The sequence below is a fragment of the Oncorhynchus masou genome, chromosome 5 (genome assembly GCF_036934945.1).
Source record: "Oncorhynchus masou masou isolate Uvic2021 chromosome 5, UVic_Omas_1.1, whole genome shotgun sequence".
In the NCBI taxonomy this organism is placed as follows: Eukaryota; Metazoa; Chordata; class Actinopteri; order Salmoniformes; family Salmonidae; genus Oncorhynchus; species Oncorhynchus masou.
This window is the reverse complement of record NC_088216.1, coordinates 55,056,919-55,078,843: the sequence shown is the minus strand read 5'-3', so window position 1 is coordinate 55,078,843 and position 21,925 is coordinate 55,056,919. Positions and strand designations below refer to the sequence as shown.

At 38.9% G+C, this 21,925-nt stretch overlaps 2 protein-coding genes across 2 annotated transcripts; both read left to right on the top strand.

Annotated features, from left to right (window-relative positions):
• On the top strand, positions 1-4,189 carry LOC135539895 (homeobox protein Hox-C12a-like). Its single transcript, XM_064966124.1, has 2 exons — positions 1-602; positions 1,679-4,189. Exons 1-2 carry the CDS (start codon positions 8-10, stop codon positions 1,915-1,917), a joined length of 834 nt encoding a protein of 277 aa, XP_064822196.1. The 5' UTR covers positions 1-7; the 3' UTR covers positions 1,918-4,189.
• A 12,147-nt stretch (positions 4,190-16,336) lies between these two features.
• LOC135539894 (homeobox protein Hox-C11a-like) lies at positions 16,337-19,517 on the top strand. The gene is made up of 2 exons (XM_064966123.1): positions 16,337-17,130; positions 18,410-19,517. The coding sequence occupies exons 1-2, from the start codon at positions 16,428-16,430 to the stop codon at positions 18,640-18,642; spliced, it is 936 nt and encodes a 311-aa protein (XP_064822195.1). The 5' UTR covers positions 16,337-16,427; the 3' UTR covers positions 18,643-19,517.
• The last annotated feature ends 2,408 nt before the right edge of the window (positions 19,518-21,925 follow it).

The window sequence follows — 21,925 nt, the reverse complement described above, 5'->3', positions numbered from 1 at the left end:
CGCCGAAATGGGCGAGCATAATCTTCTTAATCCCGGGTTTGTGGGACCGTTGGTAAACATCCACACGGGAGACACATTTTACCTCCCCAATTTTAGAGCGTCCGGGGGACAACTGGCGGGTCTACCCTCTCTCTCCTACCCAAGAAGGGACAATGTATGCTCCCTTCCTTGGACCGCGTCGGAGCCGTGCAATGGATATCCTCAACCCTACTTTAGCAGTGCCATGTCCATTAACCCCTCTTTCAACCGTGCATGCGAAATCACCAGGCAAGATGAAGGCAAATGTTTTTACAGCAACGGTGGCGGCAACAGGGAACCCTGCGCTGAAAGCGCAAACCTCAAACCTGAAGAGAGGGCAAGAGGAGACTCCTCTTCCTCCATAACGACGGAGCATGGACTGCACAACGGGATTGGCAACAACGGTACATATTCCAAGTACGACTATGGCGTGGAGCAGTTGACCCAAGATCCGCTATCCTGTCAATCCCTAGAATCTGACTCCAGTTCATCGCTGCTCAATGAAGGGAGCAAAGCCTCTACAGGCATCGCTCAGGCGTTGACATCCCCTGGCAATCACGCACCAAGCACAGCAGCGGGCGGAGGTGAGGGTATTTATTTATATACGACAATACATTGCCTTTTATTGGATGTTAACAATGGAATGTTAAACGCTTGTTTTTCCATTAAAATCGTATTTCTTTATTTGTCTATATAAATGATTAGGATGCTGAATTGACACGAGGCTTGCATGTTGGGGTGAGCGCCGCTAGGGGAAGCATTCAAGAAAGGGTTCATATGTTCGTTTACACTCAGCCTTTACACACCAGGAAACCCTTACAGCACCATAAAAACTAGATATTGTTTGTGATAAAATAAAATAAAATAAAATAATAATACGAAACAACAGTATTTGATTTTGAACCATTTCCACCTATGGAATTTCAGGATAAAGTCTGCAAACAGACTCATGTTTTTTGAGAGTTTGTTGATAATTGCACCAATATTTTAGCAAAATCATACATTGAAACAATAAATGTTATTCACGAGAACTTTCGTTTGCATGCCTTTTGGCAATTTCATATGCTTGCAGGCTCGAGAGAGATTGGCGACCATAACTGCCACTGTAAACCTTGTGTGACACAGAGTATTGTGAATTATAGCTAGTGTCTCTCCACAATCAAATTACAAGAAAGATGTGATCTGTCCCCCTGTCGTCCCACACATTCTTTAGTGAACTTCTAAATTGATAAACAGTAGAATGTAGCTAATTTGTTTGTGTCCATATTCTAATCTGCAATTTACATGTTGGTAATTGGTCTGCTATAAGACTGGGTCAAGAACAGCTTACTTAAGTGACAAAGTCGTTCAAAATACGTTTGTGCTTTGAAAAACGGGTAATCAGCTCTGTAGAACCAACCCATTGGTGCAGCGCAGGATTTTTACCTTAACTTGGCGATGCATGCTAAGCTATATAGCTACCCTCCTGTAGGTTTTCACTCCGAACCCAGTTGTATCTAACCTGGTTCCGTTTATGAAGCAGCTAATTATTAGAATCAGGTGTGCCAGATTAGGGTTTGAGTGAAAACCTACAGGACAGTTGCACTCCGGGAACCGGTTTGGAGAGCCCTGCTATAGAGCCCCATCCCATGCTCACCCATCCACTTCTCCCTCTCTCCAGGCGCCCCGTGGTACCCAATGCACACCCGAACCCGAAAGAAACGTAAACCCTACTCCAAACTCCAGCTGGCGGAGCTGGAAGGCGAGTTCATGCTCAATGAGTTCATCACCAGACAGCGGCGGAGGGAACTCTCTGACCGCCTGAACCTCAGCGACCAACAGGTTAAGATATGGTTCCAGAACCGGCGGATGAAGAAGAAGAGATTGATGCTTAGGGAGCAGGCCTTGTCCTTCTTCTAAGAGGGAGAGATATATTTTAAAGGGGAATATAGGCAGGCTGTATTCTCGATTAAACATACTGTTGATTATTTTGGTGTAATCAAATTCGATGGCATATAGCATGCACAGTATGACGTCTCACGTCCTTTAGAAGAAGGATATTTCCTGAAACAAAACGACCTCATCTAAGCTATCACTACATCTATCTCGAAAAACAAATCAAGAGACCAAATAATATCTTTATCTGACCTTATATCGCATAAAACGTTTATCAATACAAGTAGTGACAGTGAAAGAGCTAATAGTCTTCCCTATACTATGTGTTCTTTGATATGGACCATTCGAAATAGTTAGCGCCCAGGAATGAAAGGCAGGCACAGTGCAGTCTAAAGCAACACAACGTTTCAATTAACATTATTTGGGAAAATATAATTTGGGATTTGTAACTTTTTTCAAAGATTTCTTTGGCTATTTAGTTTCCCATCATTTTACCAATGCACTAACACTTGTGACTCATTCGGTACAATCATTTCAAACAAATTTAACTAATCAAATGATATATATATCGGATTTTTACAAATTGATTTGATTTAAGATATGAACAATTTCAGTAATAAGCATATTCCTGCTTGTTGAGAATATGAAGCTAATGGAAAGTTACGGAATCCATACTAATGGATATTCAATATTAAAGAATAACTCAATCACATTTACGAATGCATAGCATGTATTTATAAACCGTTTTAGTCTCATGAGTGGAATTAAGATTGAACTGATCCAAATGATGTTTCATAAGTTTGAGTTCACTTAGCTACTTCTATGTAGGCACGGTGCATCAATATGGCTATGGCCCATAATGGTTTACATCCAATCTACATTTCACCAGTATTAAATAAGTCATGACATGATCGACCCCAGAACTCCTAAAACAAGTGTTTACAACGTTCATGGAAGGTTGAACTTGGGCTTTGGCATATTCAGCCATTTTTTTATATTTTTTTTATCTCAGTGGATCTTAAGATGGTTTTGGGGCATGCAATTAAAAGCCTAAGTTATTCATTTTCAATCAATCATGTGCTCTAGAAGACGTGCATGGCCACGGTCAAGGACAACAACTGGCCATACAGCCTACTGCGTCTGTCAGAGCCATCCATTCTAGAGCCATGTTCATGAGTGCATTTCGATATTGTTTGTAAATTACAACACTTTGATTTACAAAAGTCGATTATCTGCTATTACATTTCTCATCCCGCTAAAACACACACACACACACACACACACACACAAAGATTCCGAGTTGCAGTCTTAAAGGCTAGTGGGGGGATTACGATAAGCTATTTGAGTTTGTTTTGAGGAGGGGTGGGCAAGTGTACATGCTGCTATTTCTGTGCGGAATGATCCGCGGATTCTCTTGTCGCTTGGGTGCAAAGTAATAGCCTATGTACCGTCATGACTATTTATGGACTGCGATCTGTTTACTGCAATAATAATTGGGGGCTTATGGAGACCAATATCTTTTTCGTAAACACTCGGATCCCTCTTTAAACCTGTATAAATAACTGAGCAGTTATCATGGAGTAGGTGAACGTGTTCTGATTTAAGTGCGTCCCCTAACCTTACAAGGGCAGGAATGAGAGCAATGAATCTGGGAATTGCAATCAGTTTTACTCTATTGTACTGATAGTTAATACAAAAAAGGCTAATACATGTTTTGAGAAGTAGGCCAAATTCCTCATGGCTTGTATAGCATATTCATTATGACATGTGAAAAAGGCCTAGAAAGTGGTCAACAGGATTCATTCAATATTATTTGGGCTCATCCGTTCCAACACCAAATACTGAAACTCACTTACCTTCTATGCATTGATGATTATTGCTTGTTGTCTGTTATATATTTTCTATTATCGTTATAATAATTTTCACAATGAAAGCTATAAGTAGATTTTAATGTTATCAAAAGTAGTACCTATAGTCAGTAGCTGTGTTATTGTCAACGTGACCGTGTTTGTAAATAATTGGGAATAAATTCTCCCCTAGGAATTTTGTTCATGAAAATATAAATGTCCTGAATGGCTTGTGCTGCTCTGTTTCCCCTCTCTATCATCTCTCCAGTGTTATTCAATACGTTCCCCTTTTGTCTCAATGAAACCAACTCACGTATGCTATATTGTAAAATAAGAATGTTTACAATAACTGCATTTTAGAATGAGCAATATGATAGATTTTCGTTTTGTCTGTGTTATGTAACATCTATATCCACTTTATAGAATAAATGTGCCTATACCAATATGAATTACATGAATGTTTCATATGTGTACGGTTTACTATGTCTATTAAAATATGTTAACTTTTATATCATTATCATATTGTTGGTGTAATTATACTCATTGGTATTATTTAGTTGGGGTTATGAGTAACATCAATATGGCAACAAGTAGTGGGGGGGGTTGCAGACGTTGTGGTGTGCATGTAGGTCTAACTGTAGAGCGCATGTAAGCCTAGAGCACACGCCATTCTGTTAATCCTCACAACTAACAAAATAATGAAGAAGAATTCAACTTCGGTACCCGAGGCAAACTCACAGAAGTAGCCTGGTGCCTTTTTTGATTCTCAGCCTCACATTTCAAGCAAATCATTTTATAAGGTAAGAAATGCTAACAATAAATCCAGTTATATTTCCTTTTTTGGTCAAGTTGGCCATCGCAAGCTATGCTTTTACAAGGTTGCGAAGAGGATGCAATAAAATAATATATTAGCAATGAAACACTGTTCCGCTGCTTCCACCACCACATAACAATATGGTTCAGTGATATGGGCCGATGATTGGAAATTACAATATGGCGATATTTTTAGGAGGGATGCCTCAGTCTTTGTTTGGCTTTGCTCTTTAATCTGTAGGCCTAATTTAACTCCAACCATGTGTGTGTGTATACACGTTGCTAAATACATAGACTTTTATGATAGGAACTTTAAGTTGTGAAAACATTGGTTTCTCAGCGCGGTGGTTATAGGTTTAGACCCATTGAGTTGAGCTGTTACAGTTCCGGAGGCCAGAAACATCCAAAGCAACCATCACTTTGTGTTCAGAATGTTCATGCTTTTGCGCAACTGGACTTCTTGCACTGAACTTCAATTTACTTGAAACTTTATTTATAGAAATGCATTCACATTTCCACATTCACACATAGGCTTACTTCTGATCACAGATATATTCACCTTGACATCGGGTTTAGCAAAAAGTATATTCTAGTATTTATTTCAGCCTCATGTGACTTCAGTAATGTATGCTTACAGTTCTTCTCAGGTCAGGTCATCGAGTAGGCGAAAGGCCATCAATAGGCTTTTCATTCATTTGGCAAATAATAGAATATAAACATTTCCCGAAGGTTTTGACCATATTTGCGTTATACAAACATATTTATTTAAAAGCCTTTTTGAGATGTAGTTTGATTTCATGGTGAGCGGTTGTTCAATCGAACCGACATATTTTGATGTCTCCAAAAAAGAAACGGGAAATAGACTGCAGTGACCTTCCAAAACAATTCGGTAGGCTATAGCGCTAGCTCTGACCGAACACAAGCCTATCTATCACGTCAAGGTCAAATGCACTAGTTTTAGCCATGCATGTTTAGCAGGGCGCACAAGTGGTACAACTGGTAGGAATTACTCTTTATTCAGAGCTAGGTGTGACTGCACGGTCTATTCTCCTGTTTCTGTTGTCAAACAAGTCGTGTGGAATTTAGATTTATTCTCAGGGTTACAATTCTTCAAGTATTCAAGTACCAATATCTGAATCTCATTATAAATGCAGAAATCCTATAACATATTGCTATATCCCCCTATATGCACTGAGACACTGAATGCGTCTTTTCACATTTCCATCAAATGAGTTTGTATTAACCTCCTTTTGCATCTTCTACGTCCAAGTGGATCTGCTAAACGTATCATGTATAGAAAATGCAGACGTAGATGTATGACATATATCATTTTGGATAACCAACAGATAGTTTTGACTTTGAGACGGTCTCCAGGCTCTTTTATGGCAACTTGTCTGTGGGGATCAAAGGTCAGAGCTGTGTACGGCGTTGATGCAGACCTTGAATGTGGGACCAAAGCCTCCCTCGGTGGAGGGAGACGGGCTCGGGAGAAAGGGAATAATAAATAGCCTACTGTGTGTGTCTCTGCGCTTACGTACCAGTGCGTCACATGCTAAAGGACCTATTCCGTAAATTGGTCTGAAGAAACTATTTGTGAACGTTTCTGTTGTGTTCATAGGTTCAGTCTGCGTATCCACTGTCCTAAAACGAATACTCAATCAGTTTTTGAGTTGAGCCTACTGTTTTAAACTATCATGAGATATATTTACAACAAATAGGACAGAGAAACCCAAGAGTCTTTAAAAACGTCGTGCGTAATCGTCTACTCAAAATCACACACACACACACACACACACACACACACACACACACACACACACACACACACGCACACACGCACACACGCACACACGCACACACGCACGCACGCACGCACGCACGCACGCACGCACGCACACACACACACAGCGACAAAGAGCAAGAGGGACACTAACTGCATGTCATTTCCGTCTTTGCATGCTCAGGATATTCTTCTTATTAACTATGACATGAGTGAGAAATGCATCACTCTTTTCCCATAGTTTCGGAGTATTTTAACTGATTTGTGTGATGTTTTTTTGTGACCGTTTATGAAAGGAATGTCACATTAACTTTGTAGTTAGGAATTGCAATCTATTCCAAGGTTATTTCTTATATTTTCCACGTTAATGTTAGAATTGACTGATTGGGTGAAACGTAAGCCTAACATATTAAACAGACCATGGTCTAGGGATGGACAAATTAACAAGAGAAAATTCATAGATAGCCTAGTTCTACAAGAAGTGAATATCAACCATGTCCGTTTTTACGCGTAAGGTTTGTGCGTAAAACAGGGTTTTCTGTTAGGCTTTTTGAACTGTGCTGTAAGCAAAAACATTAATGGGTTTGCCTAAAAGCGTTATTCTGTTAATTCAGCATCTTGATCGAAAAAATAGAGACTTAACATTTGCGTGCTTCAGGCCTGATCACTAACTAGTCTTTAAAATTATCAAACGTCTGACATTTCAGGATGAAAGGCCGTCATTGTAAATACGAATTTGTTCTTATCTGACTTGCCTGGGTAAATAAAGGTTAAATGAAAAATTGAAAAAAATGAAACTGCAAATGGCATAGGCTACGTTAATTTTAAGAAAGTGCGTTTTGTTTATTCTTGTTGTTGCTGTTAACGTTGCTGTAGTATAATTTCCCAACCGATAATAACGACTGTTTAATAGGCTATTTATGAAAATATTGTTCGACGGATTGTGTGTAGTCGTTATCCATGCTATATGCTAATAAGAAGTATTTGAGAAAATAAAAAATACCCGACATAATACAAACAGTACCAGTAAGAGAAATACAATGTTTATGCCAATAATGTTTGCTATATTCAGTAGGCTATACAAACATTTTAGTTACTAATTAAACACAATAGTTTTATTAAAGAAAAATAAACTAATCTTTATATATTTATGAAAAACAAGGACTGATTATAGATCCACGTGCCTTTATATTGCTTGAAATAATGTACATTTATGGATACGTGGTATTCTTAAAGAGGAAGTTGCCTTCATTCTTACGCATTTCCCACCATTTGCTTTTCACTTCCAAAGCCATTTGCCAAGTTCAGACACCATTGTTTGTTTGTGTCTGAGTGTGTGTGAGAGAGAGAGATAGAAAGAGAGAGAGAGAGAGAGAGAGAGAGTGCGTGCGTGCATGTAAAAAATTAAATTAAAAGATGATAGGTCACGATTTAGACTGGCGAATTCACTGTGTCTTTTGTTGTCATATCAATATTTAACGAGTGTCTGTGTCAAACCATGACGTTGTAGCCTACATAGCTAAAGTCTTCAGATTTTCACCACTGAAATCGGTAACTCAGTGTCGAGGTCATATTTGGAGCATGTGCTGCTTATTTACAGACATGGAAACACAACTCTCTTTCGAGCAACCAATAGATCTCCAAATGTGGCTCTGTGAACAATATATCAGACAGTGATATCTGAACCATGAATCTGACATGATATTGGATTACACATGTCCAAACCTCACGCGCAGGTGTTATCCCTCCTTTTGCAGTGACAACAAATGAACTGATGCAAGCATTTTTTGCGGTTTTTGTTTCATCACCCATACGGGCGTTGTCATGTTGCAATGAAGATGGAAAAAGTGCTTAAACACAATGAAAACAAACAATGGAAGGAATTTACATTTTCTAATTTTCTGAGGTGGCATGGACCTATTTCTTAACTGTAAACAACAACTGAATTAGAATAGGCATGTGAATGTCTACACCCCAATATAATATGGGAGCATAGTACAACTAAAAGGTTGCCTTTGCCAAATTAAAGATTGGACCTATTCTTTAAAAATGTTTTTTCATTTAATTTGCGTGCTTTTTTTGACATCCTCGTTCTTTTAAGTAGTTTTCATTCAGATTTTGCTTAGATTTTTCCAAAGATTTTCCTAAATACATCGTCCAATATAAGGCCTACGCCTAAACCACCGCGCATAGATTCAACCATATTAAACAAGCTACGTTTAAGGTGACGATGTTGTGACATATGGCTGTGTTGATATGTTTAGATAAAAAAAGGTTTTATACACACCTTTTGTCAATTTTTTGACTATATTGCAAACTTATCTGAAAGGCCTATGTGTAACGAGCACCATTTCTCTATTCTTAAATTCAAACTAGGTATGTTGTTATTATTATTAAATAGCACATATCTATGTTGGTATGTTTGATATGTTCAGATAGAAAGTAGGTTTTACGCACGACCTTTCTCTAATCTTTTTGCCGATATTGCTGTTTAGACATCCCAGATCATGTGCATCTCCTCATAGAATATCGACCTCTATGCACGCTGAGAATTTGGACTTTTACGCACGTTTATCAGACTTTTACGCACACCTTATGTATATTTTTACATTCAAAGCAGACCTGTTATTAAATTGCCTATAGTAAATCTCCATAATGTCTTGATGAACTAAAACCCATCACCTGAGTTTTTTTGAGTAACTACTGTCACTTGATGTGGAATCTTATTTGCATTTTATTAGCAGCCTATTTGCCAAATAAAGTCATTGTGGGTTGTTCCGTGTGCTTGTGGGGCTTAGTTTGGCTTAGTTTTGCGACATAATCTTTCGTCATATTTGCCATTAGGCTATAGGTCTATATCTACCTACTACATGCCAAAAACGAATTCAGAGGCGTAAATCTGAGAAACTTTGAAAACTTTCCACATGAGTGCGCCATACATATGGCTGTGCATTGTTTTGATGTTAAAGATTTCCACACAGCTGCGCTTGCGGACGGTGTGGCACATTGTTCGTGTTTTTCCTGCGGTCTATGTGGGCGGAAACCCCCCGACAAATTGAAGGTCAAGTTAGTAAGCTCCTTATATGGGGCTTCATTGTCCATCGTCAATGTTTTGGGAAAAGGGCAAGAATGACCGGTTAAAAAAGAGGGGGAAAACTGCTCCTATAAATCGTATGGTGGTTGTATTTTATAATACATTTCTCGTTGAGTGTAAAGTTAGACTTACAACTTAGGTGGATAGAGAGGGACAGGAGAGGAAAGGTTCCAGGGCGCGTTTTTGAGAGAAGAAATTGTTTCTCAATAAGAATAGGAGATGTAATATATCCAATGTGATCGGGATGCCAACTTCAAAAGCGGCAGTCTCCGCTAGATCTGAAGGCAGCAGTGTCTAGAGTTGGAGAGGAAATTAAACGTCATAAAGAGAGAGGCTTAATTAGGGGCCCAATGCTTATGCGCTACCGAATCCTGTAGGAAACAAAGACGGATATTTGGTAAGAAAATACAGATTCTATTTCCTTTCTCATAAATCTACTTTACCTTTCAGATACTTAAGAAAAAAGTTTTACTGCGTTTTTTGTCTGATCTCAGATAGTCAAATGCCAAATGTCTCAGATCAGCTAAAGTTCATTGGGTATTTTGGACATGTCGTGATTTTTGACCGAGGCTATAAGCAATTTGATCCCAGTTTAGAGGATAAAATAACCTACGATTGTAGATGCACTAGCCTAGTAGTAGGCATAATCTGAGCAACGCAAATGTGCAACTTTTTTATGATGAAATTCACACGTTGATTATTTTCAGAATAGTAGCAGGTGATTTTATAAACCCTATCCAAGTAAATAATGGATCACCTGAATTACCGTGAAGGCCTACTTGTGGTCATCCGAAGTCATGCATTGGTACCCACTGAAACCTCTGGTTGATATTGTATCAGTTGATTTGAGGGTATGCCATGCAAAATGGAGACATTGCTGATCGCGGGATATCGACGACATGGCTTATCATCTGAACACCACACAAATATGTGACGAATAATTCTCAATTCGTAAGGTTACATGACGTCTGCCATCAAATATTGGACCAAAAAATAAACACGATTTGGGGTCAATTCCAGTTCCACTCAGGCAGTTCAGTAAATTAAATTATTTTATGGAAACCAACCTTCAAAATATATGGATATATGTAAATATATGTATATGCATGTATGATGTATATGCATTTGTCCAAAGCGATGTGCGGTCCACGTACTGAATATCCATTCGTATGTTTCCAATGCGGGAAACAAATATAGTTTACACAATCCTGGTGTTGCAGATACCCTGTTCCAACCAACTGAGGCATCATAGCCTTAATATTTGACAATTTCCAGTTGAATCTCAACTCATTAACTGAATTGGTGCTCATATTGCGTTTGAGAGCTCAAGGGCACATGGCACATGTAGTCTATACCAGTTTATTATTTTTGGCTCATTTACTAATTTTTGTATTTTTGTTCCTTCGTAGTATAGTGCCATAAAATATAAAAGTGTATAGTACTTTTATATTAGGTCACTATCTAGTTTGTTATTTTGATGCGCTGTGCTTTCCAGTGGATGTCAGTTTTATATCCAATTTGATGTTCGTTGTGTCATTGTATGGCCTGGCCTAAACTGCGTGGCATTGTATGGCCTGGCCTGGCCTAAGATCTCATAGTCTTACGTCAGAATTAGACCTTCATCCACCTTTCTCAAAAATCACATTTCGAAGTTGTTCCAAAGTGTGATTACTTCTCTGTATTAATCCAAGGATAAGTTAAAACAAAAATATATATCTCTGGATTCGAACATGCAACCTTTTTACCATCCACGAAGCCCTGGCAAAACCAAAGCCTACTTGAAGGTAATTTTTATTTTTATTTTTTTACCTTTATTTAACCAGGCAAGTCAGTTAAGAAAACATTCTTATTTTCAATGACGGCCTGGGAACAGTGGGTTAACTGCCTGTTCAGGGGCAGAACGACAGATTTGTACCTTGTCAGCTCGGGGGTTTGAACTCACAACCTTCCGGTTAGTCCAACGCTCTAACCACTAGGCTACCCTGCCGCCCTTACAGCACTCACTGTTGCCTCTCGTGGCCGGTTTCCACGTCATCTCCCGACGTCCTCCGAAATGGATTGACATTAATACTGACTTGTATCATGGGTGACCTGCCTGGTTGTATTTTGTTTTGAAACAAGGCAACATGTGTATTATGCTAGTCGATTAATTTTTCATCCTCTAATTAGTTTCAACTTTGATGCGACCTTATCACGTTGATGATTTGTTGACGAAATAATGTAGAACTAGCTACGATTAGAGTTTTTGACGAGTTGATTCATTCTCATTACCGCACAGACATGTTGCGGTTATTCCCGTACATGGATGTGCAAACGAAATCGTGACACTTGAATGAATGTTTAACCCTTTCCAAATACTAACCATTTCCAAAAATAGGCTATATTGGAATTGAACATATTGCCCAAATTCGGTTTATTCCTGCTCCAATTGATGTTATTTTGATAATCTATCAGTTTACAGATATGGATTGGTTTTATAATCGTCAACATTTGATAAACCTATATCATAGCTTCCTCGAACAGTGTCATCACTCAATGGACCCACTTTTTCCAAGTATTTGTAATGTTCTGAGGTGTCTTTTTTAACGAAATAAGATGTGCCTACTCAAAATGTATTCATCAGTGTGTATGCATCCTATTTCAGACAGGTAACGAAATGAACCACAGCTTGATAATATTAACTTGTTGTTGCTTTTTTTGCATGTTTGGGATTCAAATTAGTATTTGGTAACGACTATAAACCAGCTTCCAATTTTATTTTTAAAAACAAGTGTACAAATCCCACACTCGAAAAGAAAGGAGAGTTTAGTTATAACGTTGAGTATAGTTATAACGTTTTCAGTGTTCGTGGATACCAGCTGTTCCTGTCAGCACCTGGAAACCGATTACTGTGCAGAAGGATTTCTTACATTTTTCCTTAATTTTTTGCCTAGGCTGTCCACGCGAGTCGTGCAGATTCACCCCACAAATTACAGACAAATCTCGCAAATGCATCTGTAAATTTGTAGCCTGTAATATTTTGTCTTCTTCATATAATGCAAAAGTGCACAAAGTGAAATGACACTATAAATTCGACTCTATATGCCTACACACGACTCTACCACACACGTGGAGAAAATAGTCCTCAACACGCGCAATCCAACCACATCACTGGGTTTGTAGGCTATATTAGGCCCTATTGTAAGTGACAGATGGCAGCCATGATTAAAAACAAGAAATGAAAAAAACTTTACTATATGGAATGAGCATTTTAAATGTCCTCAAACTTGTTTGAGGAATGTATGCTGTCGCAGTTTTGGTTTTCATTTCCCACACATAAGCAGAAAGCAAATATAGCTTGTTCGAGGAGCGTGTTCTGTCAACGCTGACTCTCCCTGGGCTAGACCACACCTCAGCTAACCCTCCAAAATATTTTTTCAAAGCACATTTGGGTTTGTTATATCCATGAGGTAGGCTACCCTCGCCACAAATTATCCCCAAAACAAGACGGCAAATTCAACACATGTAACGTTACGAACTTTATCGTTAAGTGTTTTATTCATTGTTTTTTATTGTGTTAAGCTATATGGTATAGGCAAGTTATAGTATCGTTTATAGTATGGCTAATATCCACAATAAATAGGCTAGCACGTGATATTTGTTAGCATATTTAGAAGCTATTTATTTCTAATGAATAGTAGCTTAATGTAACATTCAACCTTTCAAAATGCTATATCCTGAAACTGACTTACAAGTTATAGCCTATACCTAATTCACCTGCAATCCTTGTATTTTAATTAGGCTATTTGTTGATAAATTCACTTTTCCACTTTCGTGGTTTGCAAAACAAAACTTGCACAATGAAATGCGTAAGGTTGTGTGCTTACTGCACAATGAACTCCTGATATTTTCACCTTAGGGCATATGTGTTAAAACCTGCTTGCCATTCTCAGTTGCTGCGGCTCGTTGCTGCAACCAGGACCTCGGTGTAACCATGGCCTTTTTTTGTCGATGCTTGAAACTGTTCACAGCTCATACAACCGGATTTAATAGGTTGGCTTACATCCAATTAAAATGATCTGGGCCATGAGGGGACAATAATATTATTTCACACGCTTGCCACATTGAGCGATTGTTTCTGCTCGATTTTTTGAGGGTATAGACATTCACGGAGCTAACTTGACCACTGTCTTGAGAGAAAATTTCGCCTATCCTGGTATCCGTTTGGTCTCTATTTTCATGATTTCTCTTTGGATTAAAAATAGGTCAGTAGTCTTGTTGGATTACTATAAGGGGTGGCGAGGCGTTGCCAGGATTCCGCAGTCAAACACATGTCGTAAAGTCTTCTCCCGAACAGTGGTGTTTTCAAGCAGAGAATGGCAAATATTTACAACACCGCTTTCATTCAAGTCTCAAGACGCAAGAGACCATTGGCACTTTTGGGGATATTAGGCTACCCGCATCAATATTATATTTCCTATGCACAATATTAAACCGTCGGATGCAGTCTTAGGAAATACCAAACTCAGCAGAACTGTATAGAACAAAAATCTATTTTCAAATCGAACTAATACCTAGATTGTTTTATGTGCAGGGCCCTATTGGGAGCAGACTTGCGCCAACCTAGCCATAGCTCTTCAAGTCCATGCAGACGCAATCGTTACATTCTGTCAGCCTTCATGAAAGCAATATCACTCACATTCAGATGCTATAGGCTACATGTAAGCGACTATAGAAAGGATCTGTATTGTGCCTAAAAGAAACAGTATATAGCCAGTATGTTCAAATGAACACTGAATAGTGCACTTGGCATCCCTGCAGCATGGAAGAGAGCATTTAATGGTCATACACGGCCGACGGTCCCAGGAAGAGGATACCATTTTTATGGCAGGCTATTTGTTTATTAGTTCTACTGCTCTCCGGGTGCAGTTTCTGTGCCGACATTCAATCTAATCTTTTGCTGAATTTGACAAGAGATATACAGAAATCTTTAAAAGCTAACACTATGACTAACATTACACTCAATTAAATTCTAGTGTGCACACCTCACCTTTCTTTTCTTGAAGTTCAACAGCTTTGGAATGGCATGCATGGAGCCTATGATATATTTAACACAGTAAACACAATGATGTAGTCTTCTTGTAAATGTCTGTTTCGGATATGCCACATGTTGTGTTAGTGGTCTAAATGTAAGGAATTAAAATGGCACAATTGTATGTAAACTTCGCTCCTTTTAACAAAAGCCTAGTAGCCAAAGAGGTGAAGAAAAGTCTGTTTACTGCAGCTATTCGGCCTTTTATGGTGGTTGCTTACAGGATTTTGGTGGTCAAATTCAAGTGCTGTGTCTGCAAAGCTGTCTGGTTTCTTTGTACTTGATTGCAGGCGTACTTGCTTGCAGGCGGCCTCGACCTTTATTCTGTTGAAATTTGGGCTTTTGAACAAACTGTCCCCCCCCCCAAAAAAAAAAAACAGCCACCACATTTAGAAAGTGATGCAGACCTCAACTATTTGATTTAAGTCTAGGGGAGTAGGACCAAGGTCTTGGTCAATTCTCCGATTACAATTAATATCATTTCAAAACACGAAATTATTTGAATTCCAACGGAATGGACCGAGGTCGTGAACATTTTCCTGCATGAATCTCAAACTATGCACTATTTATTAGTCCACAGCATAACTCTGAAATATATGTTTTGTACACTTGGCCCTTTTCCTTTCGGAAAATTAAATGAAACCATTTGGTTTTGGTAGCACTGGCATGTCCTATGTCTTGGTATTATGAAATGGTCATCGCGGATTCTCGTTGATGCAAAAATGCAGGGAAGGAAATATATATGAAACCGGGCTAATGTCTAAACATAATCATGCAGGGGCAAGCATGGGGGCACACACACGCGCGCGCACACACAGGTTATAAAATCTAAAGCTGTGTTTTTTCTCTCTGAATTCCTAGTTTCCACGTCGCCAAACACTGGGCTGTGTTGCAGCCATATATGTAAATAATAATAATAATTTATATTAGTTTCTTTCTTTAAGTGATCTTGGTGCTGGGGATAGAGCAATGAACTGCGTTAAAATTGGGTCCCTTAACGAGATCTTTATACCAGTTATTACAACAGGTTTACTTGCAATTCATAACTTATAATACTTTCACGAGGAACTAAACTATCGGACTGTATGATAATGAATATTTTAACTATCTTCGATGTACTGAAATCTCAGGTTATATTTAAATTGGGCCTTCATGCATTTTCATTCACTAAAGAAGACTGGAATAAATTGTATGTCTTATTATAACGTATTTGTAATAATTCAAGAGTTTATAGAATATGTTCAATATGCACTTTAAGGGTTTTTAGGATAATGGATTAAAAGGCTTTTCATTGCTAGGAAAATACATTGGGAAAATGGGTGAAAATCTCAAACACTGCAATCTCATATGGTCGAAATTTAGTGAAGGTTTGTAAAATAACTTTTATAGGCTACTAGTAGTAGTAGTAGTAGTAGTAGTAGTAGCCTAGTAACTATCAAGATATAGGCAATAGTAGCCTACATTTGCATGGCCCAATACTACTACTACTACTATTACTACTTCTTATAATAATAATAATAAATAATAATAACAATAATACTAATTTGAATTATTATTAATTATTATTATCATTAAAAAACCCTTAGCATACCTGTCAGGGTTATATGCTATATTGCATTGCGCATGTCCTATAAGGTATTCATATTTTGATTACATGGTTATAGGCTACGTAGCTAAGATACCTGATATAGATGTTTATAATGCTCATGCGGTGTTGGAAAACCAATCGTTTGAACCTCCTATATCTTACCAAAGTGAACCACTCCTACGCATGTAAGTGTTTCAAATTGATATATGACAATATCTACTTTCGATCACGTGTCTTGGGGTGACTTAGATGGATAGCGCGTCATCTCGCCTTCCCAAATGTTCTCCTTCTGCAGTTCAATCCAAAAAATCTATCTATAGTGCACGAGAACGGGAAGAACGATGTTTAACTCGGTTAATCTGGGAAACTTCTGCTCACAGACGCGAAAAGACAGGACTTCTGAGTTCGGCGACAGAGCAGGCTGTGGGTCCAACCTTTACCTCCCCAGCTGCACCTATTATGTCCCCGAATTTTCTGCAGTCTCTTCCTTCCTGCCACAGGCCCCTTCTCGGCAAATCACCTACCCTTACTCCACGAACCTCTCCCAAGTGCAACCGGTTCGAGACGTTTCTTACAGTTTGGAGCCTTCAAGTAAGTGGCACCATAGAGGAAACTATGCGTCCTGCTACTCAGGGGAGGAACTGGTACACAGGGACTGCCTTCCGCCATCGTCCACCATGACAGAAATGCTGATGAAAAACGAAAGTGTCTACAGCCATCACCATCACCACCACCACCACCCAAGCTCCAACCACCCTTCCACGGGCTTTTACTCGGGTGTAGGGAAAAACAACGTTCTTCCGCAGGGCTTTGACCGCTTTTTCGAAAGCACACACAGCGGGGCGGATAACAGCTCGCAAGAGAACTGTTCTCAGAAGGGCGACTCCAGTAAACTGGATTCAGCGTCTCAGCCGCCTGCCGCCCTCCACAGCGCCGCCGACCCGGAGAAAGACCCAGAAGATGAAGAGGAAAACACTAATTCGGGTTCTTGTGCCTCTTCATCGGTCACGAAAGACGACAGCGCCAGCAAAACCAGCCACTCGAGTAGGTACCGAAGCTGTAAATGGGAAAAAGGTTAAGGGACTAGCCCTGTGTTTTGTCGGTCAGATTTTATGTGGAGTTTTATAAGCATTCAAAGGATTTTATTATAACCTACAAAGCTCTTTCTTCCAGCAAGAATAATTTTTACGACGGGAAAGCGCTTTCAAAAAACGATACGTTACACACAGGCAGCAGCTATCCCAGAGTCTGTGAAATTTTAAGAGCGCGCTATTGTGACAAATGCTAACTTTGATCATGAACTTGCGCTGGGCTTTTTAAGGCATGTTTCGCCAGGCTGTCGAGGGTAAAAAGCAATTGGGCAGAACACTGCTTTTGGGCGTCCTGTGATGTTTCCCTTCTCAGCATCCTCCTATAAAAGTTAAAATTATATTGTGTTGCTTCTGTCGACGTGTTGCTTTACGCTATAACAGCAGATGTTAACTGTTTTATCGAGATTTTATGTAAATGTTTATGTAAAATTGTTCAGAAAATATCGGTTGTGATAATAATAACGTTTGGGTTTCTTTGGGATCCATGCTCTTCTCAAAAAGGCTATCCTAGTATTTCCGTTTGTAGACTAAGCAGTGATTTAAATATTTCAAGCGTTGAGATATTCTGTAAATCACCAACAAACTCGTTCTGCTTCGTTATAGTCCATGTGATAAACCAATGAGCATCGGTAAATTGGTCAAAATATATTTCTAATTATCTCAAATGTATTCGTAGACTATGAAACGGTGGTTCCCACTTCGCAGGCCAAAGCGCCCGCATAGTGTCATGTGGAAGAATTTGTCTCGAGCCTTTAATAATATCCCACCCATTGGTTATCCTATCTAGCTATCCAGTGTTAATTTGCCATAGATGATCGCAATATGAAAGTAAATATGTTCCTTGATAGGCAAATATTGCCATTTTGGCAGTGTATTGAGAGAGGGAAAGAATTAGGTAGTGAGGGGATAAAAGTGTAATGTCTTACATAGCGTTAGAAAACTAGTCAGAGATTTTATAGAGGAGAAGGCTGATTATACTTTTGTATAATAAGTTCTCCATGTCACAAGGGGATGACACTGGGGGATGTATTTAAGGATACAGAGAAATAAAATGTATGCGCAAACTTAAGGGTACATGTTTAGCAAACTTACGTTTATAAAACTTGACAAACCTACGTTTTGAATCTCCACAAGATTCAACGAGTCTCTAAATGCTTATTTTACTTAAAGTGTACATGTTGGATACATTTGACCTTACATTCTTCTGCGTATTTGTTTTATATTGCTCTAAGGTACACCACGCACGAGGAAGAAGAGGTGTCCTTACACGAAGTTCCAGATTCGAGAACTGGAAAGAGAGTTCTTCTTTAATGTTTATATCAACAAGGAGAAACGGCTGCAGCTCTCCAGAATGCTAAACCTCACTGACCGTCAAGTCAAAATCTGGTTCCAGAACCGCCGAATGAAAGAAAAGAAATTAAGCCGAGATCGCCTGCAGTATTTTTCTGGCAACCCCTTATTGTGAACTCTAAACTGATAGCTTTGGTGAGAAATAATCATTAATATTATCACCTCTAAAACGGAATTGCCTTTGGAGGACAAAGCCAGAGTCGATTTCAGCTAAAAACAAGTGTTAGGTCATGGAAACGCTGGGACTGAAAAGAAAGATAAGCAATTATTCATATTTTTTTTATGTTTCCTTGTTTTGTTGAACCAATAACAAGAACCAGCAAAAAGCAAGACCTCAGAGAACTGTATCTCTGACAATAGCAGAGAAATTAAGGTAAACTTTTCGTTTTTGTGTACAACATTTTTGCCAATTAAAGATTTTTTATTCACACGTTTGCCACATTAAGCCAAATATGTGAAACATTATAATCGCAAGTACGACAGTTCTCTGTATTTTTTATTTTGTTTGATTATATAGCCTATTTCGATTCACTTGTGAAATGCTGTCTTTCCAGTGACATTTCTCTCTTTTACCTCTGCATTTCAACATTATCCTTTCTTTGTGAAATGATTTCGCTACAAACTGAACCGACTTGAGGACAGCCGCACAGATTCTTCATAGGTACCTTGCAGATACAGACACATTTTTCCCGCAACCAAGAACTTGGACACGAATCATTGGTCCCAAATGAATAATGTACTTTAAGAGACTATACAATATGACTGACTGTATATATGAATTTCATTTGTTTATCAAATTTTATCCCTTAAACTAATTACTATCTTTGAAAGATTTCAAAAAAGTAACTTAAAAGCTCTATGGCTTACAAGCTCTTTGATTCTATAGTGAGCTTTTTGTTAATTGCTTGCCGTTTGCTTGCGGATTTTGAGTTTATGCAGTATGAAGAGATGACGTCGCAAATATGCATCGAGTGAAATAATGTAACAAAAATAAACGAATAGTGATTCTTAAATCAAGCCATTCTTTGAGAGTGTTTATGTTATTATTTCCCCTGGGTCTGTATTTCAAAGATCATCCACCAAGAACATGCGTTATAGTCTATTTGTGTATTCATACAGAATGCTTGGGCTTTAGTTATCAGTAGGGCTATAGTCCTCAACGCGTGTAGAAGAGCAATGTAATGTTACCTGCCACGTGACTTCTTAAGTAGGCCCTTACTAGCACAGTATACTAGGCTATTTAAACTGGTCACAACGGCCTATAAAAAGTTGTGAAACCCTATGCATGTCCCCGACAAGTCGTTGAAATTTCATGTGAAGAGTAATGGAAAATATGTATAGGCTCTATCGCAGAACTAGGTATCTAGGCTAATTGATACAAATCAATACTCCATGTCGACCCACAAATCAATAGGCTAAGGGTAAAATGTCAGATTAGAATATTGGGAATGCTTGTAAAATAGTTAAAAATTAGGCGGACTTCGTGCGCAATTTGTCAGGAGTATGAGGGCGCTATATTTGTCTTCATTCGTCCAGTGCTCTTGTTTTCACGAAAAAGTCTGCAAGTAATTAGGGGTGCTATAATGTTGAATTGGTTTTCATCCATGTATGACCTATGTAGGCTAAATGAAAACACATTTGCGTGTGCGTGCATGTTTGCCCGTGTTACTGATGTTGGTGAGTGAATGTGTCAATAAGAGAGTGAGAGAGAGAGGTTGATATGTGCACTAAAATAAATATCCAATGGTCATTTTGAAAACTAGACCAGTCCAGTCTAGACACTGTCATAAAGACCAGGGGCACTAAATAGTTAGTTTTCTCTTAATTGCACCGTCTGCCCAGTGGAGTGAGATACCTTCCGTCGTAAATGGGGAACTCGAATAGAAGGCCTTTTACTCTAAAACATACAAAAATCTCATGTTGATATCATCACTAGTGCACAATATTCACGTCATCCTTATCCTTATCAATTTCTTCACGTGATAACAAAACGAACCCAAGGATAGCTCTTGAGAGGCTTTCTGGCGAGAAAAAAACCCTCAAGTTTATTGACCATGTGGTGGTGTATAGGCCCTCCTCATCGATGTCCTGCGGCTGTGGCATGTGTTTTACTCTGTAGCTGTGCATATATCGAATGTAATTCATACCGATGCCCACCAATTTACAGATATGGAGTCGTTGGGACGTCTATGTGTATTTTGATGTCTTGCAAGAAAGAAAGAGATATTGTCTTTGAACTTCCGGGAAGTCAAGGCCATCACCTTTAACCCGACGCAATAAAGTTGAATCAGAGAGTGGCTTTGCTCCCGGAAATGCGGGTACGAATAGCCAGCCAATGAGGTTTGCGAAGGAGAGAAGGTCGGGGGAAAAGGGGGATGGGGTTTAGAAGGGGATGTTTAGAGAACCCAGCACTGACCTCTTGAAAACTGATGCATATAACGTGTTTTTTAACAGCTGTGATTGTTGTATAATTTTGGAAAACAATTTTAATTTTTTTTACTCTATTGTTTAATATCTGTTTCATTTTAGGCGTATCTGCACCCAAAATAAGCAAAACAGTTCGTGTGTATTGGATGCACTACGGCGAAGAGCATATGTGTAACCGGGTCATAAAACTATATCATTAATTTTCTGTAATTGAACTGGAAAAGCAATTGGAAACTAGCAAAACTGTCTCATGCCCAGAATAACCTTAACGTTTGGCATTTACTTATTTTCATGTGCCATCTCAAAAGTCTCATACATGCAGGATTAAATAATAGTTATATACCGGCCTACATATTTATAATACGCTTTTTAATTGTATATTTTTACTAGCAAAAACAAAATAGATAATGACCGAAAATGTATCGATTTGTCTTAGCTCAACTAACATGGAACCCTTCGCCCCAAACTAATTTCACAGTCTACCGAAAGATAAACGAAATCTGGCCGAGGGATGTGGGTTTTGGATCAATGTTGGAGATCAAGACTCTCACACTGCTGCTTTCACACCCTGCCGAGGGACCTTGGACCTGGACTGCCGAGCTTCACAAATCCGGGCCCCTCTCACCGCATCAGATTGCTTGCTCTTCTTTGACTCCCGCCTGTTCCCCATTTTCTCTTGTGTGCATGTGCCTATGAGACCAGTGCATTGAGATGGATAGAGCACTCATCATGGATATAACTCGTTTTAATATGGGCATTGCCATTGAGGGCTTCCACCATTTAAAAGTTGTCCAGTTGGTGGGGTTTCCTGTGAATTGGGAGAAATCAGCCAATGCATAAGAATCAAATGTATATTACTTTAAAATGGAGATGGTCTCAACGGCGCTGCCCATGCTGTCACTGACGCCATAATGACACAGATACAAGATGAGTCATCTATCTATCTCTATGAACCAGTGGGATCTGGAGTG

What these genes read in the sequence shown, in the direction of transcription:
- LOC135539895 (XM_064966124.1), top strand. Translation starts at nt 8, where the DNA reads ATGGGCGAGCATAATCTTCTTAATCCCGGGTTTGTGGGACCGTTGGTA. An exon ending in AAGCACAGCAGCGGGCGGAG is followed by an intron (nt 603 to 1,678) that starts GTGAGGGTATTT and finishes CCCTCTCTCCAG; the next exon opens with GCGCCCCGTGGTACCCAATG.
- LOC135539894 (XM_064966123.1), top strand. Translation starts at nt 16,428, where the DNA reads ATGTTTAACTCGGTTAATCTGGGAAACTTCTGCTCACAGACGCGAAAA. An exon ending in CAGCAAAACCAGCCACTCGA is followed by an intron (nt 17,131 to 18,409) that starts GTAGGTACCGAA and finishes TATTGCTCTAAG; the next exon opens with GTACACCACGCACGAGGAAG.